The sequence below is a fragment of the Panthera tigris genome, chromosome F3 (assembly GCF_018350195.1).
Source record: "Panthera tigris isolate Pti1 chromosome F3, P.tigris_Pti1_mat1.1, whole genome shotgun sequence".
Lineage (NCBI taxonomy): Eukaryota > Metazoa > Chordata > Mammalia > Carnivora > Felidae > Panthera > Panthera tigris.
Window position 1 is genome coordinate 35,000,840 of NC_056678.1, and position 27,556 is coordinate 35,028,395.

The window sequence follows — 27,556 nt, forward strand, 5'->3', positions numbered from 1 at the left end:
AGAGACCCGACTGGGTGTTAGTAATCCTGTGATTCCATTCAGGATCTCAGAGCATGTTCGCAGACTGTGGCTTCCCTTATCTGCTCCCTGGTGCCATCATCTCCGCCTCCAGCCCCTCTCCCCTCCAGCGTCTTCCTCCCTCATCCAATCCAGTCTGCCACAAGGCTGACAGCCCAGCTCAGAGTTTCTGCAGTTCAGATTACCAACATCTAGAACAACTAGTGAGGAAGAGGGAGCTCCAGGATCGACAGGTAGTAGAGGGTGGGGTCAGGGGAAGTCCTTTTCCTGATGAAAGAGCTAGACAAAGTCTATAGAGTCTCAGACCCAGAGCTGGAGAGGAGGTGAGGGGAGAGAGGGTGTCCCAGATGCCAGGAGAGTCCTTTGTCTTTATGGCGATGGTGACAGGCTCAAAGTACGTGGAAAATCAGGAACGGTCACAGGAAAAACCCCTCCAAATTAACACAGACAGATCTTGCAGGGGAAAAAAGTGAAAAGAAAATCAACAAGGATGGTTTGGACGGGTGAAATGAATAATTACAGTTATTTATGTGTCCTGCTCACTCTTTATGCTTCATTAACATGCTGCACAGTCTCTGGTGTGACCGTCATTAAATGCATCAGATTGGGCACGGGCTACGTTTTTACCTGATTAGCAAAATGCTCACATTTGTAAACTAGGGTCCTCACAGTAGAGTCCTTTGGCAAGATGGTTCTCGGCTCAAAAGTTAAAAATAAAGGAAAACAAAAAGGAAAGAAAACACACACACAGGCGCGCGCGCGCACACACACACACACACACACACGCACACACACGCACACAGAACTCAGAGGAAACTTGCCCCCCGCCACCGGCCAGGCTGACACAAAGGGGTTAAAAGTTGAGTGGAAGTCGAGCTTGAAGGAGTAAGACGGGGCCTCTATATAAAGTTGAACAAGTATCTGGGGCCCGCACAAACCTCCACCTTTTTTGGCCTCCACGGCGGCAACCCCAGCCCCTGCTAACGTCCTCCGCCTGTGGGACCAAGTGGGGAAGCTCACGGTTGTGGCGGCCAAGGAGAGGGGCCGGCCTTGCCAGGAATATAGAGGGAGGGGAGGGGAAAAAGCCCGATCGCCCACCCCGCTCCCTGGCGGAGGGCGGGGGCAGCGCGTCCCGCGGGCCGAGCGCGTCTCGGGCGGTGCGCATCTCTGCGGAGCGGCGCGGGAAGGATGCTTGTCGGCAGGGGCGCGCGCGCGGGGCGCGGGATGCCGCGGGGCTGGACCGCGCTCTGCCTGCTCAGTCTGCTGCGTGAGTACCGGCCGCGCGCCCGGGCGGCGGGGAGGGTCCCCGCTCTCCCGGAGCCGAGCGCGCAGAGCCCGGGGGCGCGCAGGGAAGGGACCCCCCCCCCCTACAGCTGCCCCAACCCACGCCCCGCGCCCACGGCGGCTCCCGGCACTGGTGGGACCGGGGCTCCCCTGGGACCGGCGCACCACCTGGGAAGCGCTGGGGTGGACGGGGAGGCAGGGCGGGCGACCCCGCCGCGAGTGTCAGCCAGCCCAGGTGTAAACCGGGCGGAGCTCTCTGAGCTTCCCGGTAGTGGAACAGTGCGACTCGTTCGCATTGTCTCTAAAGTACGGCGCTTCGAAGATGCCAGAGGCTGTGGCCAAAGGTCCGGAGCGCAAAGTTGGAGCCAGAGCCAGGAGAGGGGAGGACAGAAGCAGGAAAAGTTTTGCGCCTGGGGGTTGATTGAGAAAGCCCAGGCCGGAGCGGGTGCTGGGAAGAGAGCGCAGGCGCCCACCGACCACCACCACCACCACCACCACCACCACCACCACCACCACCGGCACTGGGCGAGCCCGAATTTAAGGACGGGAGCGAGGCCAACCTGGGACAAGGCCCTAGCTCCAACGCCCAGGAGGCGCCGGAGGCAGGCTGAGTGAGGTGACCAGGGGGTGTGGAATGAACAACAGTACGGGAAAGAATGCTTGCATTTAAGATCCGAAAGCTAAATTACAACTCCTTCTTCCGACACCCACACCCACTCCCCTGGAGAGAAGGTGGCAGCGGATGGGGTCTGTTGTGCGCCCTGCCTCCGTCTCCCCATCGCCACCCCCCCCTCCCCGACCCAGGCACCAAGTCCAACCTGTTACATTTGGGGGCATTCTTCCTCTTCCCGCTCCAAGTTCTAGAACTAGGGAATATGACAGCAGGCTCGTGGACACCCTTCCGCTCACCCACACTTGCTCCTACTTCTTAGGATCTTGCTCTCTCACTTTGGTAAAGAAATCATAGACAGTAAGTATTTATTCTTAATTGCTCTCATTTGGGGAGAGCATTCTCTATCTCCTCTCATTGCCTTTAGAGGGTTTTAAACATTGTGAGCTGTTCTACTTTTTGCTCAAGATTCTGCTTCCAGCCCTCTAGGGCCCCCAGTTCCCTACACGTACTCATCCTACAGGCCACCCACTATGGCCCCACAGAGTGACCTGGGCCTGCCAGCGGGACTCCTTTGCTCTCAGTGTCCTCTGGTGTCAGCGTTGGGCCCACCCAGTTGGAGAGAGACTCCGGGCTTGGGAAAGCTCTAAGTTAGGCTCTGAGTTGACCAGTTCGGCAGCCCCAGACCTGCCCTCTGGGGCTGAGAAAAAGCTGTGACTTCAATGTGGAAACACTAGGATAGGGGAACTCCCCTGGGTGCTAGACGGCACCCTCATAACACAGTGGAGCCGATCAACAGCCGATCAGATGCTTCACTCTCCTTTACACAGCTCGTGATGACCTGGTCCTGGGCCGAGTGAGGCCCACCCTTTTTTTATTTCCTCAGCTGGTCAGTCTCAGTCTCGCCTTGGCCCGTAGCAGGGGGTGGGGGGGGCGACTTAACTCCTGCAAAATCTGGGGCAGATATGCCGAGAATCTCACTGTCTCAGCTTTGGGGGTGACAGCTGGGACATGGGTCCCGACTCTCAATCTTGCCAGACCACTTGAGCCAATGTGTAGCCTTTCGTCTTGCCTGAGAACTTTCTAGGGTTTGTTTCTTTCTTTAACACCGGGAGTCATTTTCTGTCCTGGTCTACATTGGGGGATAGATGAGTGAGTGACTGTACCTTGAAAGGCTGACCGAGGGACATTTGCAGGAGTTGCGTGCGATTATTACAAACTTTAGGGCACCGGGGGTCTTCTCATCATGTACACTGACAGAAGGCTTTGTTCTGGGAAGGTCTTTCTGTGCTCTGTGAGAAGTTGGCGTAAAGATGGGCACGGCGGTCCGACCAAAAGTAGACTCTTTTCGTTGCAGATGAAGCTGCTTTGGGGGGCGACCAGAGTCAGAATGAGTCACCAGGTAACACTCCCCTGCCACCAAGAGGTAAGAGAAGCCTTTCAGGTTATTAGGAAGCCCCATTTGTGGGCCTCCGGGTATCTGTCCCCTCCAAGCCCTCCATGGCCTATCTCCTTCCTCCCTCTGTAAGGACACCCCCCCCCCAAGGCCCACCCCTTCACATTCCTCTTCTTCCGTCGTGCATGCTGACCCCACACCCATATCCTGTCTGGGGCTACGTGTAAGAGGGGAAAAAAGAAAAGGGAAAAGAATTTTATCAGATATTTTCCAGAGGAGAGAGGACTCCACCCTTTGACTCTCTGCCATATGGCGACCGACGAGGAGCAGCCTTGGGGACCTCTGACTAATTCAGTGGTCCCCAGTGGTCCCCCTCGTCGGGCCAGTCCAGCTGGCACAACCTTTGCAAATGCAAGTCTTCCACGGCCTTCCCGTTTGACGGATAAAACACTTCTGGGCATCTTTTTCTTATCCCTTTAGCTCCACCTCCTGGGCCTCCTTGTTCACTTGTCCTCCTGTTCTTCCTACTTTGAGTCTTTGTCTCCAAAAGCTCGGGGCAAGGAGTGCCAAGCTGCAGCAGATAAACCCGGGCGCAGAGTCTTACAAAAACAAATAAAAAAGGAGGAACAAATTCCACTCCGTATGGTCTCACTGCCTGATTTCCTTTAGACCCTGGGCAGGAGGGCCTGGGCTCCCTTTCAGGGCTGGATGGCTATTCGGCTCCACCCTCGGGGGGTCCGGCCTCCCTCTCTCCTTGACTTTGCCTGATCTAACTTAAATGGCCCCCGAGTGTGGAGAATTCAGAAGGTGAAGGTATGGAAACAAGAATAAAAACACCACCCTCCAAAAGAAAATGCTCCAAGTTGCCAGGGCAGAATTTCCTATTTGTCTGGGTCTTGACTTCTCTAATGAGAACATTCTCTTCCCTCCTCGGCTACGAAATAAAAACACATTATCTACAATTTTTAGTCTCCACGGCCCCTGACTTTGCTAAGGAGAAAGATGCGTGCGTCTTGGGAGAGTGAGAGGCCAATGAACGGGGGACGGGCCAAGGTGGACTTCTTAGCACCTGCACTCTGGGGCCCACCCCGGGGACCATTCGCTTCCCTTTGGATGTAAAAGAAAAGGCCTTTGGGCTTAGTTGGCTTCGTCTGCTTCTTCCTGGTTTGGCGGGGAAAGACCCCAAAGAACCCACAGCTGGTACCTTTTAGTGGGATGGCATCTCTAGGTAGCGAGTTCTGTTGTTACAGAAAATGCCTTAACGAGTCTCTGGGTGAAAGTAACCTGGACCCCTGGACGGGCCTTGGAGGTGCAGGGGCAGACAGGAGGTTAATTGCTGGGCATGGTAGAATACATTGGAACTTTGTGTTTGATGGGCCCAAGAGACACAGGCTGAGGGAATGCAGAGCCCAGAAGGAGTAGAGAGAGAGGAAGGGAGGTGCCTGGACCATCAGAGAGGCAGTGGTGCCTGAGGGTGGAAAAGACCCAGCGAGGAGAAACTCCTTACGGTGTGGCATGCATGCTTAGCACAGTAATGTCTGGAATTTCAGGCTTATGCCGTTGTCTCTTCCGGGCTGGGCTGTAATCTGGCTCCGTGCTCTCAAACCTTTGATAAACACACACCCGCCTGGTGTTAGTGTGCTTTGCGGGGAATAAAGGAACAAGTCCTCGGCTGGCCTACGGTGAAGCAGAACTACAGTGCCTGAGCACAGGGAGGCACAGAGTTGCAGAAAGGGAGTCAGTGGCGATTAGGGAAATGAAGGAAGAGGTGACTGGGAGAAAAGTGGGCCCCCAGAGAAAGCGCAGGAGACCAGGCTTCCGTGGTAAGTCGATGGGGTCCAAGACAAGGTATTTGAATATTAAAGAGAAGTCAGAGTCCGCTGTTCACTCAGGCCACAGACACTTGGTTTACGCTCACGTCTCAGTGAGCCACGAAACCATAGGAAGGCATCAGCCCAGTTCTTTGTTCTGGTCCAAGATGCCCAGACTCGGGGAGACCTGTAACAAGGATGCTTCCTGAATGTTCCCGGAGAAGATGGGTGGCTCACCACCTCTCAGAGTAGTTCATTCCATTAAAAAAAAATAATAGTAACCCCCCCCCCATTTTAAGCCTTACTTTGTGTTACAATGAAATTAGCTTTCTTGAATCATCTGATCATTAACTTCTATTCTTAATTAGAATTGGCTAATCTTCAGTGGCTTCTAATCTAATTCTCTTCTTTAAACTACCATGGAATTAATATGATCCTTCTTCAAGACAATCCTTAACGATCTTTCTGGCCCCACTAGATTATAAGCTCCTTGAGGACAGGGATTTATTGAGATTGTAATGACCTTAACCCCAAACCTCAGGAAAGAATCTTCTTTTCTTCTGTGCATGGTCCTTTGCACGTCATGGGTGCTTATGACCAATACGAATGAATACATGCGTGAAATGAATCTTGAAGAAAGTTACTTATTCTCCCTCCCCAAATTCTTCTTTTCTGGATCAGAGGTTAGCAAACTTTTTCTGTCAAGAGCCACATAGGAAATATTTTAGACTCTGGAAGCCATATGTAGTCTCTTAGGCATATTCTACTCTGTTTAATTATACAACACTTTAAGCATGTAAAAGCCCTTCTTAGCTCACTGGCCGTACAACAGACAGCCCGCGGGTGGATATGGTCTGCCAGCTATTTGCAGACCCCTGATCTAGATGAAATAACTCCGGGCCCTCAACCATATGACTTGGTTTCTAGAGCTCTCCTAATTCTGGTTATCCTTTCACGGACACTCCCTAATTTAACAAACTCCCTCCTAAAATACGGCATTGAATGAGTGTGAACATGCCTGACATGGTCGCCATTCAATCTAAGTGCTTTTTCTGAACTCAGAGGATTGTGCTAAGCACCCTGAGAAAACAAATGTGTATCAGAGATGTTTCCGGCACTAAAGAAATTTATAATGTAACTGAGGTGACAAGACCTATACTCAGGAAACAGAGTTTATGATTTTGTGCCAGATACGTGGTGGAGAGACGTGTCTCAGGGTCTCTGAGAAGCAGAAGGAAGGGGGCCCTATACTAAAGATAACTGCTGTTTCTTGAGCGTTTACCAGATAGGCTAACCGCTTTATGCTTCTTATCTCCTTTATTCCTCAAAACAACTAGGAGTTAAGGAATATTTTTATTCCCGTTTTATAGGGAATGTTTAGAGAGTTGAAGAAGCTTCCCCCCAAGCCCTCACAGCTAGAACATGGTAGAGAAGCCTCTGAACATGGTCTGACTGCAGAGCCCAAGCTCTTTCTTCGGAGGTTTCCTTCTCTTCTCAGAAACATGGGCTGTGGGTTCCCAGCAGAGTCCAGCAGGCTTCTTTTTCCTGCTACTGTATCCCTGTGGGCTGAGACACCCAAGATTTTCTCGAAGAAACTCCTCTCAGGCAGGGCACCAGAATTGGAAAGGAATGGTGGAACGGGGCTAGCTGGCCAGGAGGAGATCAGGAAACAATACCAGCAAAAAAAAACAAAAAACAAAAAAAAAAAAACAAAAAAAAAAACCACACACACACACAAGAAAAAAGAAAAAACAAAAACAAAAAACAAAAAAGAAAAAGCAAAAAAAACCACAACTAAACCTAAGGGGTCTTTGGAAAGCAAGACTGAGCATAGGAGAGCATAAGCATTTAGCTACTTAGGTAGCAGAGCATTCTGGATCTCTGAGGATTTGTAAGCCCTCTTTCAGGATGAAAAGATTCTCCAATTTACTAATTGTAGGTAGGAATCTCTTAAGCATGTATTACATTATGCCTTTGCTTCCTCCGTGTACCCCTCAGAAATAGGACTTTAACTTTCATGACTCAGATGGATCATGAAAATAATTTAGTTATGGTGCAGCTCAGTGACTTTGTTAATGCTTACTAAGGTGTATATATTTATTTCCTCCTACTGTAAATGATTCCAGACCAGTGTGTGGGTTTTTTTTTTTTAACATTTATTTATTTTTTTGAGAGAGAGAGAGAAAGAGTGAGCTGAGAAGGGGCAGAGAGAGAGGGAGACACAGAATCTGAAGCAGGCTCCAGGCTCCGAGCTGTCAGCACAGAGCCTGATGAGGGGCTCGAACCCACGAACCGGGAGATCATGACCTGAGCCAAAGTCTGGTGCTCAACCGACTGAGCCACCCAGGCAGGCATCCCATGGCCAGTGTGGGTTTTAATACTCATGTCTGTTTTTCATTTATGTTTCTTCTTTTTTAAACTGTTGTTTCTCCTTGATGTTTGCTTCTACGAGTCTCCAATTTTTAGCTTTAACTAGGATATCAGATAACCAAGCTTGTTAGAACTTGGTGTAAAACAAGAATAATTGCCTGTGAATAAGTACCTGTAAGTTAAATGCAAAACTTTTACTCCATGAATTCTGTGACCTCTGTTTGGCGTTTTTGGCTTCTTATCCTTATTCCGCTAACTTTCTGATATCTTGTCTCTTCCCTTTGCCCCAAGCTCATGAGTTAGGATCAAATAGTATATCTAGAGTCACATAGGGTACTTAGGGGGACACAGTTAATAAAGGTAGGGTGGAAGGTAAACAACATAAGATGGCCTTTTGTTCAATTTTAAATTGTACTGTAAACGCCCTGTTGGGTTGGGGCTAACGGCTGTTTGTCTGGAAGGCTCCAGTCTAGAACGGAATGGAGTGGAGGTTTCGTTGATCGTCTCCTAGAATCAAACTGGGAAGCCGCTGTTGCTCCCTTACAGAGTTGGAGAACAGAATCAGATCAAGAAAGGTCAGCATTTGATAGTTTAATGCCTTGGATGGGGGCGAGAAGCTAGGATAGACAGACACGTGGTCGGTCTCGATTCTTATAAATGTTATTCCTCCAAGGCGCAGTCTCTTCGTGGGAGCTCCAGAAAGGGAGCCCTAGAGACTGTGAAATTGAGACACTTCCTGCCTGCTAGTCCCTACACCGCAGCACCCAGGTTGGATTGGTCTCCGGGTCTTCCACCACCTTGTTCCCTCGCTCTACACCCCCTCACATATCCCGTCACATAGCCTTGCCTTTCTGCCCTCCCTCTTTGACCTGTTTCTCCAGGGTCTCAGAGGCTGCCTTGCTCACAGCGGGCTCAGGGCCATGCATCTGAGGTTGGGGTTTCATTTTCCTAGCAGGTGAATCGTGCTACCTGCTCCTCAGCGTTTGGCCCGGTGGTGGGTGGGAGGTGGCTGCGGCAGCTGGGAGCCCGACCCCAGCGGGTCGGTAGCTGGCCTGGGTCCAGAGTCGCTTCACTTCTCTGGCACAGGCCCTCCGCCCTCCGAGCTAGCAGCAGGTCTCTGCTCACATCTGGAAGAGCTCAGAACTGTTTGTCTGGGTGAAGGAGGCCCTGGGGAGGGGCTTCAAAAGCATGACATCACCTCAGTCAGGCGCAGCTTTCTTTGGAAAGCGCGAAGGGCTGGGTCAGCCTGAGCCAGATAGGATTCCCAGGAACTGATGTGTTGGAAGGAAGAAGAGGAAAGGGTGGGCAGGAAGAATGATGTCAATGGGGAGTTCCAGTGGTGCCTTGGAATGGTACCTGGGGAGGATGATCCTTCAGGTCAGTATCTGCCTGCTCCCGCCCCCCACCCCCTGTGGTGAGTTCATAGCTTGGGGGCCGATTGCTGAGCGGGTCCTGTCTAAGGGCCCGGGAAGACTGGATCTGCTTTCCCACCTATTCCATTTTGATAAACCCACCTCCTGCCTAACCCAGGTAGGAGCCCATCCTTTTCTCTCCAGAAGTGCAGAGGATGCATCCTGGTTCTTAGCAGTTTCGACTCTCTGACCTTCTTGCTACTTCTACTCAAGAGTCAGCTAAACCTCAGTGGCCCCAGTGTTCCCTGCCCTGAACTACGGCCTCCCCTCTTGGCCAAAACCTTGCGTGATTCAGGTTCTTATCTCTAAAATGCAGGTGGTGCTATCATTTCATCCTCCTGCTCGCATGCACATAATGTCAAGATATGATTGTTGTCTTCACCATTTATATCCATCTACTTGCAGCAGGTGGCAAGGGAGGCAGATGTGGGACAGTGAGACTTGTCACTGCTTTTAGGGGAAGCATTGAAACTAATGCCTAACTTCCCTCTTGATGCCGAGGGAAAGAAGAGTTGTCACTCTACATTGACATTTACCTGGAGACCTCCCAAAATTACAGCTCTAGATCTCAATCAGGAAAATTGAAAGACAAGCTTTAGGGTGGCCTGGGATCCTCAGGGGCCTTTCCTTGACGGTGGTACTGTGGGTGCTGAGCTCTGGGTACCAAGTCGATCCTATAGCATTTATGGGGCCCAAGCCAAGAATGGAATAGAGGCCCTCATACCATATGTCTAAATACTTCGAAGTTACAATCAGGCCTGTGGGCTTATAAATGAAATGTCCTCTATCCCCTTACCTTGAAAAACATACCTAATGGCCACCTGGAAGGCCAGGTTTGAATTTGGGACCCTCTCAGTCTCAGAATTCAGTGCCACCGTGTGGCTGAGCAGGAAGAGATGGCCCTTGGCTCCAGCCTGTCCCGCTTCTCTTCTTTTTACCCCCAACCCTGGCTCACTGTAGGGGATGTTGCATGCATGCAAGGGACACACCATCCACATGTTTCATGTGTACACCTTCTCCCTGCCACCTCTTGGCCACCCTTGTGCCTTGGAGGTCCATACCCTGGTACTGCGGTTCACCCTCAGAAGGATGGACTGCGAGAAAAGGCCCCATGAAGATCCTCAAGTGAGAAAAGAGGCATTTGGGCAAGAATTTCTAGGAGTTCTGGTCCCCAGTGTATGATCTAGACAAGAGGGTACCTCTCTGTTGGCCCCACGGACGCCTCATGGTTGGGAGCAGGGCAGCGTAGGAGGAGGAATAGAACACAGACTCTAACATTCAGGGAAGTTTCTCCTTTCTGGACGTAAGGGTGGCATTGATAGGTACCCCCAGGAAACACAGAAGGACAAGCACCCTCATGAAGATCTTCAGAGAATAATTCAATACAGGAATATTATACTATATCAATTTAAGTTATTTGTCATTAATTCTCCCAAAACAATCCATGTCAGGAAAGACCCTCACTTTAAAGGTTGGTAAACACACACACACACACACACACACACACACACACACGCACACACACGCACACATGCACATTAAACTACATAGTTATTGGAAAAGGCAAAACTAAGCTATCTTCCTACATTTGATGAGAAACCAGGCCTTAAGTTCTCTAGAGCGTCCACTGGTCAGAGGTTCTTAAAAGAAATCGTGGGGTCACTTACTGAGTTTCTCAACAAAAGGCAAGGAGGATGGGTTTGCAGGCCATGAGGGAAAGACTAGAGTGTGGGAATGGGGGAGTCTTGGACAGATAGAAGATTTTTAAGGGGACTGAACAGAGATGGCATGAATCTAGTGGCTCTTCCTAGAGTATATGAATGGAATGGCTGCAGGGTGACAGAAAGAGAGACAGATATGTTAAAAAGGAAATCTTCCCCCATACTTTAGATCTTTGCAATGTTTATTCAGATATAACTTGATATTTTACTATTTTATTTAACATGTTCTAAACATTGCCTCGTAGTCTCATGTGGCTTTAGTTTTTTTATATTTCTTTATTTGCAATGATTCTGGTATGTTAAGCGCATATAGCATTTATCCCATTGAGATTCATTTAGTTGTTTGCGACTTTTCCCTCCTGCAAATGGTACTATGCTGGACACTTGATGCGTACAAGCTTTTCCTTCCTTATCTTCTTAGGGAAAATCTAGTAGTGAGAAATTCTCCTGTCCAGGAGGATAGTCTTGATGTCATGATGTCCTAAGTCTCCAGGATGATTTAGGTTCTGACTTTTCCTCCTTGTTTCTCGATAGCCTCTGGGTTCACAAATACACAAACCGGGACCACTGTTACCACAGCGTCAGCCACCTCACATACAAGTTCAACTGTTTCCGCAAATGTGTCCAGCCAGGGAGCCACCACACTAAGTCCTCTTGGAACTACCATGCCATACCCTGTCTCTCAAGACCGCAATGGGACCACAACAGCCATCTCAGGTAAAAAGTGTTTGTCTCGGGCCCCAGAGGGATGTGGCTGGTGCTTGGGTAAAGCATTAGGATGCCTGCAGACCTCCCTTAGCCCTGCCTTCCCCCGCAGATGGAAACACAAGTCCTGCGAAGCATGGTTTGTGCATCATGTTTAGGGTGCCCTGAGGTAGACTCCTGACAATTCCTGTAGTGATGGCTTTCTCAGGCCAACAGTTTGGCTGCTGATCCTGACCAGTAACTCTCCTTGTACCCTCTTTTCATGCTGAGTTCAGCTTAGTGACAAAATAAGGATCAGATGAGGACTCCCTAGACATCTCTGATCTCTTCTAAGTGGAAGAAAGTATGTACAGGTTCACACTGGTTTTTGACTTCTTCAGGGTGAGCCAGATTCCAGTTCAGCATCAGAATCCTGAAAGCACCTCTCATACATTCTCAGTGATAGCCATGGTTCCAGTAGCTGGCTTGAAATGAGTTTGGTAAGGGTTAGGATATGAAGTAACTCTTAACTCCCCCGATTCCCTTTTCTGGTTTGAAGTCCAGGTCAGTATCGTTATCTGTAAAGTTTTAATTCAAGACAGTGAACTGAGATGTGTGTAGGGGTGTGTGTGTGTGTGTGTGTGTGTGTGTGTGTGTGTGTGTGTATGAAAACATGTGCATGCAAAACATGTGTTTTGGTCTATTTCAGAGACTACAGTCAACTTCACTTCTACCTCTGAGATCACCCCAGTGCCTGGAACGGGGAACTCTTCTGTCCAGCCACAGACCTCTTTAACTGTCACAGCATTTTCCACCACAACCAACTTTTCAACTTCAGACATGACTTTGAAGCCCAGCATGCTCCCCGGAAATGTTTCCGATCCCCCATATAACAGCACCATCAGTGTGACATCCTCCACTGAGCCTTATGCATCATTTTCTCCCACCCCAAGTACCATCAAGGTAGGTGAATTGGGCCAAAAGTGGCAGATTGCCCCCTCGCTTCGTATGTATGCAAACCCTCTCCTCCCCTCAACCTCTCCTCATCCCAGCCAGTCAGATTTGGGTCATGTAAGAATTAACATGGAAAATATGCAGCTTAAATATTGCTGGCAAAGATAGAAAGGGGAAGTGAGGAGTGGACACAGGTCGCTGACATATGCTGTGGGTGTTTCATTTCTAGGGAGTTGAAAGTAAAGGGGGATTCTTGGGGGTCCATGCAGTCGGCTGTGGTTCTTTCTAGTACCTCTTGGTCTGGGCTTTGACCAGGGCACCATTTCCCTTTGAGCGTATTTGGAAACCATCCTCTATTTAATGGGACGACTTGCAAACAATGTTTAGGACCACCACCATTTCCTGTAGATGAGAGAGTTTGGTGGTATGTCAGGTATAGAGAAGCAGTGAAGAACTGGGCAGACCAAGGATGGTAAGCTCAGCCTTGGCGTCTGTGGCTGTCAACAGTTTGGGGCAGGAAGGGTAGAAAATATGAGGGTGCGTGGTGCCTGGTGGCAGGCTCAAGGGACCTGCCTGGTTTCTGTTTTTAAAGGAACCAGAATAGGAATCTGGAGAGCCCTGGGGACCAGGAGGAAAATGAGTGTCACCAGGATCAGCCTGGCCACCCCCATTACCTTAGTGCTCATATGGCCTCACTGCATGTGTATAATCCACCGCAGGGAGAACAGCCCCAATGGGTAAATTTCGTCCCCTCTTCCATTTCTGCACCATCCAAGCTCATGTTTACCAAGATTGCAAATAGCTACTCGTTGGCAAGCCCAGGCTGGTAACAAAAGTTTTGATTATCTGATGGGGATGCGTGTAAGGAGGAGGAAGAGACTGACACCAATTTATACATCTAGTCCCCTGCCATTTTTAAATTTCCTTTTTCCTAAAACCTCTTAAGAGAGTACCCCACAGAAATCAACCTGGACAAGAGGTGGGGGTAAACATGAGGGGCAAAGATACTGGCTTATTTACTTTGTTTTTGTTTTACTACAGGGAGAAATCAAATGTTCCCTAGTCAAAGAAGTGAAATTGACCCAAGGTATCTGCCTAGAGCTAAATGAGACCTCCAGCTGTGTAAGTCAAACTCCCCTCCACCTCACCCCTATCCTTTCCTCCTCCCTCTTCTCCCACAATCCCTTCCGAACATCCTTAAGCCCTCTTGGACTGGACCAGACTTCGGTGGGGGTGGGGAGAACTTAGTTGGTCAGGCGCTTTCAAATACAGAGTTTTGGGTTTAGGGAGTAAGAGGCCCCATCTGGTGGGCAAAGAAGGCAAGGCAATTTTTTTTAAATTGAGTTAACTTTTTCCCCTCCTCTGTAGTACATTTAATATATACATGTCAGACTTAAGTTTGCTTTCATGTTAAGAAAGTCCTTAGTGAAATACACACTAGTGACCTAAAGTGCCGGTTTGCTTGTTATTTACATATAACTCTTTAATCCGTTTAGAATTCTTTTGGGCTGTAATGCCACATTTTCCATATAACCGTCTTTCCTCACATTGTTTATTGAATGATCCCCTTTGTTGACTGGAATGCTGTTTTTTAGCTTGTATTAAATTTGTATTTGTCCCAGGGCATATTCTACAGAGGTATTTTGTTCAGTTTGTCGTTTTTTGCCTATTTTAAGTTTTTTAAAATTATTCTACTTTTATATTATAGTACTCTTAATATCCAGCCATGCAGGTCTTGGCTCACTACACCATAAAAAGTTTATTTTTTGTCTGTTCTTTTAGAAAAACTTTAGAAACATCTTGTCAACATTAAAAAAAGAAATGTTAACATTTTCATTGGAACTGCTCTAAAGTCTCTCTCTATTTTTCTGGTCTTCTCTTGTATCATTCAGCATATTATCTTTTTAGTTTTTAAAAACTAAAAGCTGTTTGTTTGTTTGTTTGTTTGTTTTTCCGGTAGGCTTTATGGACTTTTAAAGTTTATTTATAATACAGATTTCCCATTAAATATTCGAATCGATCATTGCTGGTATATTATAAAGTTGAAAACTTCCAACTTTTCAATATACGTTTCCAATATATATTGAAAGTTTTGAAAATTTGTCTTAGGTTTAGCCATTTTCTTTAACTTACTTGTTAATTTCAAGAGCTCTTTACTTGATTCTTTTTTGTTTTCAAGGCAAGCTCTCGTGTTATCTGCCACCATCCATTGTTTTTCTCCTCCTTTTTAGTAGTTATGCCTTGTTTAAGTTTCACATCTTATTGCATTGGTTAGACCATACAGCTCGGCGTTAACTTTGAATGTTGATAGCAGACGTCCTTGCTTTGTTTCAGTAAATCCAATTTCCTGACAGTTACAGTTTCCTCGACGAAGAATGGAATGACAGGACTCTTCCTATTCACTTGTAGGAAAAAACATTTCCTTATAAGTTGGGAATCCATTTAAGGGAACTATATGTGTGACGTGTGACATGTACACACACATAGGTAGCCTATAGTCTGTAGAGGGCATTCAGTTATTTATTTTGTCCATTCTGACTGCCCATGTCGTACCTGTGATTATCAGTTGGGTCATTCTGACTCACAGATCTTTTAGAATTATGCCTAAGCTCTCTTTTTAGCCCAGGACTTCTAAAAACAATGGGAATTGCAAAGACATAAGTTCGCACAATAGAATAAGTGCACGATGCAAAATAGTGAACTTAAACATGAATATACAATGTACAAGTAATACAGGAATTGCAGACAGAGGCTCACACAATAGAACAACTAAATGCAATTTGCAGACTAGTCAACTTCAACATGAGCATACAAAGTACAAGTAATACTCTGTGTGTTTCTGATAGCTATTTTCAACTCTCCTTATTAAAAAAAACATCGCCAAACCCTTCGTTAATCATAGCTTTAAAAATGACTTTTTTTTAATTTATTTTTTATTTTTTTTAGTAATATCCTGGTGAAGCACTTATTTTCCTGTGTATCACACTGGTCTGTGCCAAAATGCTGCTTCTGCGTGCCACTGATTTAGAGCCAATTGCAGGGCAATCTAAGTGTCTGTCCATTGCCCTTCAAGACTCACATTTAACTAGGGTCATCATACAAGACAAGTGCCGGAAACTGACCGCTACTCCAGAAATAACTCCTCTTACTGTGGTTGCTTTCTCTCTGTGGTCTTTACTGTCTCGTCATTCATGCCACAGCTGAGAAGGTCTGCTCTCTCGTCTGAGATCTGGGGAGCATCTGTGAGCAGGGACGTGCAAAGACAGCAGTCCCTCCACTATGCTAAAGAAGGCCTCTGCACCGTTCACGGTGAATCAACTCTCTGGTGACCCCTTGGTCGTGCTACTTTTCCCTGGCCCCTCTGTCACCGTTGATCCCCCGTCTCTTCCTGAGGGTTCCTCCTCCCTAGTCCCCAAGCAGCAGTGCCTCCTAAGTCTCCCCAAGGTAATTCCCCCCCCCCCCCCCCAGGCAGCAATCCTTGTTCAGAATCTCTAGCCAAAGCTCCGGATTGTGTTTCAGATTCCTTTCCCTTGAGTCCTACTGCGTGCTTATTTGATCATCAATCTGTTCCCAAGGCCGTGAGCGAGTGGTGTGGTGCCTCCTAGTTTTCCTTAGGTTGCATTTGCCCCCGGTGTCAGAGGGCCTTAAGGGACTGGGTCGAACCGTGGGAAACTCAAGCCCTACTCACACCCTAAGGAGAAGCATTAAGGATTTGAATTCCCCTAACGTTATGTCCTTGAGTACTTGTGCAATGTCGGCGTGCTCCTGCCTCCCGTGTACTCCCGTAACGGAAATACGTGTGCATGTTCTCGGCTATCCACACACTCACTCTGCACTGGGACGTACTGAGTATCCAACCTTTCAGCTCCCACTGTGTGGATTATTCCGCCTGTCTTCTGTACCTGCATCCTGCAGGCATTCATTTCTCAACTACTCTCCTTTTGCTCCCCCTCCTTCACCTCTAGGCAGAAATCACCCCTATCAGCCTGGGGGGGGGGGCGGGGAGGGCAACCCCTACCCTCTTCTCAAGCACCTGCTACTCCGTCTTGGAGCCCTCATTTGCAGGACCCGTCACTCTGAGTCTGACTTTCTATTCTCTCGGCCGCAGTGTCAGGGTAATTTAGTTTTTGTGGTTATGGGTTCCCAAATCATTTCCACAATGTGAGGTTACTTTCTTCTCTTACGCTGTCCCCCCATTTATCCAGGGAAATACACCGAGAAATTTTTAATGGTGGTAAAAGACACATAACATGAAATGGACCATCATAACCATCTGTAAGTCTGCATATAGTTCAGTGGTATTAAGAACGTTCGCGTTGTTGTGCAGTGTCCAGAAGCCTTTTCATCTTCCAGAACTGAAACTCTACACCCATGAAACAACTTCCCATTCCCCCCACCTCCTCGCCCCTGGCAACTACCCTTCTACATTCTGCCTCTACGATCGGACTACTCCAGGTACCTCATAGGAGTGGAATCATACGGTATTTCTCTTTGTGTGACTGGCTTATATCACGGAGCATAATGTCCTCAAGGTTCATCCGTGTTGTAGCATGTGTTAGGATTTCCTTCCTTTTTAAGGCTGAATCATGTCTATACCACATTATGCTTATCCCTTCATCCACCAATGAACACTGGGTTGCTTCCATCTTCTGCTGTTGTGACTGATGCCGTTATGAACATGGGTGTACAAATACCTCTTTAGCACTCTGATTTCATTTGGGGGGCGGGGGGCACATACCCGGAAGTGGAATTGCTGGATTATATGGTAAATCTATTTTTAAATTTTCGAAGACCCGCCATACTGGTTTCCATCGCAGCGGCACCATTTTGCAACCCACAGGGCACAGGTTCTGACATGTCCACATTCTCACCAGCATTAGCTATGTTCTGGGTTTTTTGATAGTAACCATCCTAATGGGCGTGAGGTGATAGCTCATCGTACTGTTGATTGGCATTTCCTAGTGATTAGTGATGGTGAGCATCTTTTCGTGTGCTTATTGGCCTTTGCATATCCTCTTTGGAGAAATCTCTATTCAAGCCCTTTGCCCACTAGTTTGGTTTTTAGAACTACCTTTCTTTAGAGCCACATGTGTTTACATGCAGAGGTCGTATTTCCTCAGCTAGCTCTCATCGCCCTTATTCTGTCGTATTGACTTCATCTAAGGCAGGCTGCTTCCAGCCTCCAGATCATATCCCCCAGCCCACGCCTTCCTTGCCCTCTGCCCAAACACTAAAGGTCAGTTTCCATGCAGAAAAAATAACTTACAGATGGAAGACAGATGAAGACCATGTGTCTCCTGGTGAGAGCCTGAGATCTGGAGACAGTCTTACTCCTCGCTCGTGGTCAGCTGCTCACCGGTGGGGTGACTTGTAGCAGAGTCTTTCACTCCAGTCTCTAAATGAAAACAGGGTTTTACCTGCCACGTCAAGGTCACACCAACATAGATAAAATGAGAAAGAGAGGGAAGGAGGGAGAGAGAATGAAAATTGATCCTAAAAATCTCATCATCAGGAAAAAAATCTTTTTTTCCACTTCTTAAAATTTATCCTGAGGGGCGCCTGGGTGGCTCAGTTGGTCGAGCATCCGGCTTCTCCTCAGATCATGATCTCGTGTTTTGTGAGTTCGAGCCCCACCATCAGGCTCTGTGCTGACAGTTTGGAGCCCGGAGCCTGCTTCGGATTCTCTGTCACCCTCTCTGCCTACCCCTCCCCCATTCACACTCTTGTCTGTCTGCCTGTCTCTCTCTCAAAAATAAACAAACATTTTAAAAAGTTTATTTTGAGAGAGGAGCGCGTGAGCGGGGGAGGGGCGGGGAGAGAAGAATAGAGAGAATCCCAAGCAGACTTGGCTGTCAGGTCAGAGCCCAAAGCGGGCTCAAACTCACGAAACTTGAGATCCTGACCCGAGCCAAAATCAAGAGTCTGACGCTCAACTCACTGAGCCTCCCAGGCGCCCCACATTCGGAAAAAATCTTAAGGATGATTTGGAAAAATACCTGTCCCTCTCTCCCTACTCCAAGTGCTTAATGAACATGCTTCCTTAACATGTTAAGAGTCTTGGCAAAGTTTGAGAATGCTGCTCTAGAAAGGTTAGATGGTTTTATCCTTGTAGTTATTATTTTTGCAAAGCAACATGTGTGAGCAGATGTGGTTAGGGGCTAACAAATCTGATTCTCATGAGCAAAATGGCAAAGGCTGTGGCTTCCTCCTGCCCACTCTCCCATGATATCTGCCCACAGCCTCTCTGGGGGGAGGATGTTTATTTCAAGCGTCCGGAGAAGCATTGTGCTTTGTTCAGGATCCACCTGCTCCTCTCCAGCTCAAACACAATTCACTGATGCTGTTGGATTCCAGAGTGGGAGGCTGGCCACTGTTATTCCCTTGAATTTAGTCCAAGAAACTAAGCGAAGGGTGGAGGGACCCTGCGTGGAAGCCAGACCAGTTGGAACTTTGAGCTGAACAACAATTCACTGGGCTCTTCTGTTTGTTTGGTGCTACGTTTAGTGTCGTCTGGGTTCAGAATTATGTAACTAACGTACGCCCATTCTCCCCATTAAGGAGTCGTACTGTCTAGTCAGAGAGAAATGGCAATGACAGTAAGGCAGAAGATGATCAGACACCGAAGTGTGGGTTCTAAGGGCTACAGTATATGGTATATTACTATTATTGATGGTAACAATACCAGCTGCCCTTTGTCGAGTGCCCATTGGGTTCCACACACTTTGTTGGGGGCTCTTCATACAACACCGCTTTAGTCACAGCTCAGTCTTCAACTGAGGAACCTCACGCTCAGACTAGTTGTATGTCTTGCAAAGACTCTAGTCAATCGCAGAGGCAAGGTTGATGCCGGGTCTATGGGAGATAGGGCCAGTCTCACTGGGGAGCTGGGGTTTGAGTTGAGTCTTGAAGGATGGGATTTCCAAGGAAGAGGGCCATGTTCTTCCTTTTCATATAGGCAGGGCTGTGAAGGTCACAGGCTCTCACACACTTGGGCTCCCCATAGTGGCACCCTCAATCTGAAGGCCTTTCCTGACCAGCTTCCCCTGCACACATTCTCCCCATTCTTCAAGGCTTACTTTGAGGTGTTTCTGATAACCCCCAACCTGATGTATGCTCACCCTCCTTTGAATGTCCATAGAACTTTAGCTGTACCTTCCTCATGGTACTTACCATGTAACTAGCTCTGTCACTTGTCTCTTTGTGCCTCAGTTTCTTCATCTCTAAAATGGGGGAATAATAACACCCATCTTGAAGGGTTGTACAAGGTCTAAATGAGTCAATATACATAAAGCACTTGGAACAGTGCCTGAGACATAGTGACCATCATTTGTTTTCATTGCCATGCATGCAAACTAAGAGCTTTGGCTATGTGGAATTCATATCTACCCCCCCCCCCCCCCCCCCACGATACATGTGCAGAGATTTGCACACAGTGTCTTCCATTCAGGGCTTGGTAAATGTCAGAAGAGCTGAATATGGTTGAAGTGCAGCTTCTTAGGACTCTGCAGGTTGAAGACATGCCATTTTGTGTGGTTTGTTTAGATTGTGCAGGAGCCCTGTCCCTCTGCCTCTCTCAGGAGAGATAGATTTCAACCAGAGACGCTCCAGGAGGCCAGAGTTGTCCAGGCGGGGACTTCCCTCCTCCTCACTCAGAAAGCATGGTGTTTGGGAGGGTGCTCCCAGGGAAGCAACGTAAGGCTCCCCAAAGAGAAAGGGGCCTAGAGAAGAAAGACACTGCTGATCATATCCAGTGGTATCCAGAATGCCCACAGCAAATGCTGTTTTGAAGAGCCAGATTTTTCCAGAGACAGAGCCTCTATCCAAGTACTTCCTCGGAGACCTTTTTTTTCTTTGCTTTTTAAATGCTTATTTATTTTTGAGAACGAGAGAGACAGAGTGTGAGTGGGGGGCAGGGCGAAGAGAGAGGGAGACCCAGAATCCGAAGCAAGCTCCAGGCTCTGAGCACAGAGCCCAACGTGGGCTCGAACTCACAAACTGTGAGATCATGACCTGAGCAGAAGTCGGACTCTTAACCGACTGAGCCACCCAATAGGCCCCCTTAGAGACCTTTTCTTGAGAGTTGAAGCAGCAGTGGCCTGAGAATGCATTTTTCTGTGCCATTGGTTCTTGAGGGGCTTCTGAGGCTACCTCTGTGACCTGAAGGTTAGCTAGCCCTGCTCTTCTGGCCTCCTCCAAGCCCATTGAGTTCCACCCAGCTCCCTTCAAGTCCAGCTGATAGAAGAAAGCTGGGGCCTGAGGCCAACCCTGACCTTGCCGTGTGCAGAAGCAAAGGATCCTGGGTTTTCCTGCCGTGGGCCACAGCAGTAGGAAAATACCCAGGCTGCTTTCCAAGCTGGGAGGCCCACAAGGAGCAGTCCTGCCCCACAAACAGGAAGCTGTCTCCTCCACGGAGGCTCAGTTCGGATGCCCCTCACACGCCCCAGCAGTTTTCCCCGAACAGGAAAGTTGTCGGAGCCGTTCAGGCATTTCCTCCTCACCATCTGCCATCCGGACAGAGGAGAGAGTCTTGGTTTCGGTTCCTTTCCTGTGCAGGGGAGGCCGCTCTGATTGGAAGCTGTTGGAACACATCCTGGGAGGTGTGAGAACAGGGTGTTGGAAGGGCACAGCCAGTGTTTCCAATTCATCTCTGTCCCAGGACTCAACTGGCAAAGAATCATGAGAGCTTATCTCCTGGGGCCAAGTTCCTGAGTCCTAGGGACGAGACAGCAACTGGAACCATCTGTGGACCTCATGTAAAACTGGTTTCCATGCTTTTAGTGGGGAAAGGGGGATGGTAGACTGGACAAAAACACCATTTCAGTTTCAACCATGCTCCTCGTGAGCCCCATTGGGGGGTAAAGACGGAAGGGCCCAAGGATGCCACTGGGTCTATAGCCATAGACTTGTTCTCTACTCCCTTCCCTTGGCTTTTCCTCCAACACTTGGGGCTTTTATAATCTTGAAACAAAGGATTTTTGTTTCCATCAGTAATACACTATTAATATTTGCTGTTTGAATTTAATTTGAAATAGTGTATGTGTCCATGGGCAATCCTTAAATAAGACAGTGTTTCCTGAATTTCTGCTCCGGTCCTCTTACAGCCCCACCCAGGACACTGACAGATGTTTCGGGATGGGGAAATTTTTGAGTTTTTTTCTTATTGTGTTTTGGCACATCTGTAGTTCACCGGATTTTTTTTTTTCCCGGTTAAATTTTTTAGGAAAAAAGGATCCTTCTTGTTTAGAGAGTCATGGTGTGGCTTTCATCAGGATTACTACCTGAGACTCTGGATGCAGCTCAGGGTATATGAATAATTTCGTCTTCTGTTCCCCATTTCTCTCTATGTTGCCAGGAGGAATTTAAGAAGGATAATGGAGAGGAACTGACTCAAGTCCTGTGTGAGAAGGAGCAGGCTGACACTGTGGCCAGCATGTGTTCCCTGCTCCTGGCCCAGTCTGAAGTGAAGCCTCACTGCCTGCTACTGCTCTTGGCCAACAGGACAGGTAAGGGGTGCATCTGTCTTGGGGGCTAGGGAGGGAGTGGGGCTGAGGTTAGACAATCCTGGGTAGAACTCTGGTATCTTAGCTCAAAGAGCACAGGTGCTGGGGAGAAGAGCCGGGCTGACTTTGGGAGATGGAGCACCCTGGGCATCAGAGCATCATCGAGAACATCACAGGAGGGCACAGGAGGATGAGCTCTTCCCGCTTCTAGATTCAGCAATCCCTGTTTCTCATTCTAGAACTTTCCAGTAAGCTCCGTCTTCTGAAAAAGCACCAGCCTGACCTGAAAAGGGTAAGTTCTCTAAGATGATGGGAATTCTCAAAGGGAAAATTGGGTCAGGGGAGTCACTGGAGTGGAAGAGAAAGTACTTATCTTTTCTAGACTTGTCCTTCCTACTTCTCCGTCCTTCTCCAACAGTCCTTACCTGTCTGAGCTTGAACCAAAATTTTATGGTTTTAAAAGATGTCAGTCTTAAGCCCTTTTTAGAAAAATCCCTGAGGTCCAAGACTTCCTGTGTTCGTCCGCTGTTGGGTCTAGCGTGGGCTGGGCTTCTCTTCTAGAACTCACATCCCACAAGTGACAGGCTGTCTTTTCTGTCTTCCCTTCAAGCTTGGGATCAAAGCCTTCTCTGAACAAGATGTTGGGAGCCACCAGGTCTATTCCCGCAAGACCCTGATTGCCCTGGTCACCTCAGGGATCCTACTGGCTGTCTTGGGCACCACTGGCTATTTCCTGATGAAGCGCCGCAGTTGGAGCCCCACGGGAGAAAGGCTGGTCAGTTTGGGGGTCCAGGGCAAAGGAAATGAGGAAGATAGTGGTCTTCTGGGGAGGTCCATAAATGTCCTGGAGCGGGGAGGAGACATACCAGGAAAGGTACTTCCGTGCTTTTACACATGGACGTGCAGAATGCACATTACCATGTCCATGGACAAGTCTGAATAATATATAGCAGATTGGAAAGGAGGCACTAACTGGGGCCAGCCCACCTGCTCACTGTGGCAGCAGATGGCTCATGTCATCCGTTTATGATTTTGCCGAGGATAGTTCAGCTGGGTATACCAGAACAGGCTGCTAAATCAATCACACTTATTGACATGTATATTAAATGTCCGTGGGTGCCACTTAGCTCACCAGAAGGGCCCTTATGGAAGGAAAATCTACTGTTGGAGTGTTCTGGATGAGGGAGGACAAGGCTGGGGTTTGACTCTTGGCTTCTGGCCTGCTACCCACTCTGGGGAGGGCATTCCATCCTGGGAACTGCCTGGTGTCTGGCGGGAGCTGGTTATGGAGCTGCGGTGGCACGGTGTTGTGCCTCTCCTCTGTCCTTTCTCCTCTAGGAGCTGGAACCCTGACTGCTCTTCAGGAAGAAAGGAGTCTGCACATGCAGCTGCAACCCCTTCTCTCCCTCCCACCTCATCTCCCCCCACCCCTGCCTCACTCCCCTGCTTACCAGATAATGCTCCTTTATTTATACACTGTCTAGGGCGAAGACCCTTATTACACGGAGAACGGTGGAGGCCAGGGCTATAGCTCAGGCCCTGGGGCCTCCCCTGAGGCTCAGGGAAAGGCCAGTGTGAACCGAGGGGCTCAGGAGAACGGGACCGGCCAGGCCACATCCAGAAACGGCCATTCAGCAAGACAACACGTGGTGGCTGATACCGAATTGTGACTCGGCTGGGTGGGGCAAGGCTGGGCAGTGTCAGGGGAAGGGGCCCCTCCCTGCATCTGACCACACGCTGCCTCCAAGCTGGAGGCACCATCGATTGCATTCTACCCTTTCCTGCTGCACACATCCTCGGAGGCTGTTCCTGGGGCCCGGTACTGCACCGGGCCGAAGGGTTCTCTCCACCTTGGTGGAGGGAAGATAACCCCTGCCATTTACATGTTCAGCTCGCTAAGCCCAGAATCGGGTCGACTCTGAGTAAAGGTGTGGGGGGAGGGGAGGCCAAAGTGCAGAGAAGCTACCAGGGTTGGGGGGTGGGAGGTGATGATCTTGCATCACTCACACGTGGGCTTCTGTCCTCTCCCTCCTCTCTGCCATATTAAAGGAACTACCAGGGGAAGCATGGGGCCTTTTCTGGGCTACAATTTCCTCCCAGGAGGCTTTGCCTTTTCCTGTTTCTTCCTCAGATCTGTCTTCTCTACATCAGGGAAACCAAAGCAACCCAGTGCGCCTGCTCCCTTGTAATGATGCAGCCAGAAAGACTTGTTATCCTAAACCGTCCCCCTTATGCCCTGGCCAAGGCACTGTGGATTCAGGCACCGGCTTCCCTCATGCTTTCCGGTTTCCCCTGAGCTCCACACCTCCCTCCACATCTGCATACAGAAGCCTGCTTCGTTTTCTGGCTGAGCCTGGAACGAGGCTCCAAGTTTTGAACAACGTCTTGTGTGTGTGTTTGGGAGACAGGATTAGGGGGACATGGGTCCATGCATTCCTTCCTGTGGGGGCAAGTGGGAGAGAGCGAACGGCTCAGTCCTTGTCTCTCTGGGGCTCATGGAGCCTCGTCTTGAGCCTCTGTTTCTCCCTGTGGGTCAGAGTGGACAGGATCATGGGACCAGACCTTTGAGCCAAGCCTCTTGACTTGTGCATCTCTGAGGAAGCGCCTTGCTCAGAGGCTAGGTCCTGGCCTTATCCTCTGATCTCGATGGCTTCTTCCTTCCTCCCCCTGACTCCTGGGTTGAGCTGTGGACTCAGTCTCCCAGCAGACTCCTTTCGATCTCTGTCTCCCTCACTCCAATCCTCTCACTGCTCCGCACCTCCATGTAGTCAGGGCCCCTTGACATCTCCAGAGAACCTTCACCACAAGCCACCTCCTCTGTAGGTGACCCAGGTTCTCATTTGCATTTTTTGGTTTTTTTCTCCAGAGGGGTAAGCAGGGATCCTGGTTTCAGTGACGGTTGGAAATCGAATTTTCCAGAGAGAGGAAGATTGGGTGGGTTTTATTTCTGAATAAAAAAATGGTGTGTGTAAATACTGTAATTAAAGTGATACTGAGACACATCTGTTCTGTGTCACTGTCCCAGCCAGTTGTGTCTGAATGCCCCAGCGGTCTCCCCGTCAGACCTCAGACCTGGCCAGACTGTGCAGTGATACGGTGGAGAGGGGCTAGCCAGGAAAGAGGTGGGCCCATCGTGGGGACACAGGTAAAACCCAGGGTGCTGCCCTTTGGCCAAGTCTCCCTCTCTGGGGGAAGCTCACAGGAAATCTGGATGCGTCTAGTCACAGAAAGACAGACCGGGATGCAGCAGGGGCCTTGAGGACAGAGGGTAGTGTGCCAAGGACATAGGAGCGGGAGGCCTCGTGGCTTTTCTGAGAAGTGGCACATTTGGGTCACCGTATGCAGAATATGCATAACCGGGTGAAGGAGCCCCATGCACGCCTTACTGCCACACCACGCCCTGCCCGGAGCTGGGAGCAGAACGGTGAAGGCTGGGGCGGGCAACTTCTGGCTGCCAGCTCCGGGAGGGAGTGGTTTCTATCTTCAGTGTGAAGACACCAGCCTAACTGCCAAAAACGTCCGTAAGGGCACCCCCAGCTCCCAGGCCCCCCACCCCCACCATAGGAAGTGGGGGAGGGACCGCTGCCAAACACTGCCCAGGAGCTTCAGGAAACGCTCCTGAGTGTATCAACAGTAGCACAGGCAGTTGGGGCCAAACAAAGGATCCTTCCCTTCTTATCTGGCCAAAGCCAGACCTTTCCCTTTAGCACTCCCCCACCCCCTCTTCCCCCTTGCTTTTCTCCAACTGCTGGAACCAGAGGTTCCTCTGCAGGACTCAGGGAGAAGGAGGGGGGGGGGTGGGGAGGGGGGGCGGGAAACAAGGGATGAGATCTAGAGCTTTCCCTAGGAGGTGATGGCTGATTCTGGGAAGGGGTGGAGGAAAGGGAAGATGGTAATCTGGGAAGAGAAGGCAGATCGGTCTCCATCTAGTTACATCGTGCCATGAGAGCGACCAGATGAGGGGTCTGGCAGGTTGAAGATGACAGGGAGACAGTGTGCCGTCTCCTGGGAAACCTGAGAGAAGAAAAGGCACCTGGACCTTTTGAAACAGGTTAAGCCTCAGGCCCAGCAACTTACAGTAGTATTTTACCCTGAGTCTGTCAGCCAATGTAGGCTTTGAGAGGTAGAGGGCTGTGTGTGTGTGTGTGTGTGTGTGTGTATTTAGGGGGTTGGTTTGCGGCTGGTTCTCTTTGGTGGCTGGACAGCATGCCCCAAAGGCTTCATTGCATTCTTAAAACCTCAGACTTCCCCACCTTTGGCCTGAACACCCTGGTGCGGCAATGGCTCCACCTGCTGGCCATGATGGGCACCTACCACTCAGCTGTTCATTTGTTTCCATGGTGGGGTTCTCTCTTGGCTGCTCTACCCTTAAACAGCCTAGTCCAGCAGATCTCGCATATGAAGCTCATACGACTATAAGAGGTCACTGCTGAAGACGACTATACAGATGCGTTCAACTTAACTCCCCTATGTCAAGTTAAAGACAAAATAAGGCCCAGAGAGGAGGGGTCGCTTGCCCAGATCCCCTGGAATTCAGATGTCCTGAATCCGAAGCTCTTCCCTTCATCCTACCATCCCACTGTTCCACCAGGGCTTCAAGGTTCCTCCACTTGGATGTCATGAAGCTGGCAAGGGCCAGTCTCAGGATAGGTCTGGGGCTTCCAGAGTCTTTCATCAACAGGTGCTGTTCCAGGCCTGGCCAGCCAAGCAGGTCCCGGGGCCTTGAGACTAAGGAGAGACTGAAGAGCCCAGGAAACTGTGAGGCACAGCTCCCCCCTGCTGTGCCCACAGTCAGCCCCAGCGAACGAACTCTGGAGCATCACATAGTCCGTTGTGGAAAGCATGCCCAGAAGTGTCTTCTCCCGGTCGCACCTAAGTGGATAAGTCGGATTGTCCTCTAGGTGTAGACTCATGGGTCATCCGCATTGCATCCCCTCTAGGTAGGTCAACCAAACCCAGTAGCAAGCAAGCGATCCTGTGCAACAGGACGCTGCTTCTGTCCCTGAAGACCCCATCCAACGAGTTCACTGTCAGCATTCAGTCATTCTGGAAGTCTCATGGAGCACCTGCTATGTACCCACGCTGTGCCAGTGGCTGGGGATAGAGCAGTGAACAGATCCTTATGGAGCTTCCAATTCTGGTGGAGAAGAAAGACGATAAGCAAACATTTATCTAAGCAAATAAAGACATACGTTTTCAGGTTGTATCAAGAGCCATAAAATAAAATGATGGAGAGTGACGGCTGATACTTTGCATGTATGGTGGATACTCCCAAGGAGGGGAGAATTGAGAGCGTAGCTCACCTGAATGGAGCGAGGGGGAGATGACACCACGCAGGGGAAATGGCAAATGCAAAGCTCTGTGGGGCAAACCTTGGCAAGTTCGAGAAGCCGCAGATAAGCGAGGGCAAGAAGGCCACTGAGGCTGCGTCAGAGTGAGAGCAAGCAAGATCCGCAGGCCAGACCACATCAGGCCTCTTGGGCCTCAGTAAGGAGTCTGGGGGTAGAGAGGCAAGAGGGTGGAAGGGAGGAGGGCAGGTGGGGGATAGCCACCGTATCCAGAGGAACGATCGCAGCCGGGAGCAGGGTGAGAACAGCCGAAACAAAGCAGAATTCCAAAGAGGTCTTGAAGGTCCAGCTACCAGGACTTGTCACCTCCGTGGAGTCCTTCAAATACCAAATTTTAAATAGTGTATTTTATTTAATATTCACAGACACTCTATGAAGTAAGTCCTATTATCCCGGAAAACAAAACTGAGTTTTCAGGGGGCTGTGCTCGACGCTCCGCGGGCAGAAG

General features: G+C 49.3%; 1 protein-coding gene across 3 annotated transcripts; it reads left to right on the forward strand.

Annotated features, from left to right (window-relative positions):
- The first annotated feature begins 957 nt into the window (after positions 1-957).
- On the forward strand, positions 958-24,762 carry CD34 (CD34 molecule). Of its 3 annotated transcripts, none has more exons than XM_042976112.1 (9): positions 958-1,285; positions 3,270-3,338; positions 11,157-11,339; positions 12,016-12,269; positions 13,302-13,382; positions 21,613-21,763; positions 22,000-22,052; positions 22,371-22,535; positions 23,099-23,230. In XM_042976112.1, the coding sequence occupies exons 1-9, from the start codon at positions 1,207-1,209 to the stop codon at positions 23,111-23,113; spliced, it is 1,050 nt and encodes a 349-aa protein (XP_042832046.1). In that variant the 5' UTR covers positions 958-1,206; the 3' UTR covers positions 23,114-23,230. The 3 variants fall into 3 exon arrangements, with proteins under 3 accessions (XP_042832046.1, XP_042832044.1, XP_042832045.1); XM_042976110.1 differs by lacking the exon at positions 23,099-23,230 and adding an exon at positions 23,245-24,762 and having other exon boundaries at positions 959-1,285; XM_042976111.1 differs by lacking the exons at positions 3,270-3,338; positions 23,099-23,230 and adding an exon at positions 23,245-24,762 and having other exon boundaries at positions 959-1,285.
- Positions 24,763-27,556: the final 2,794 nt, after the last annotated feature.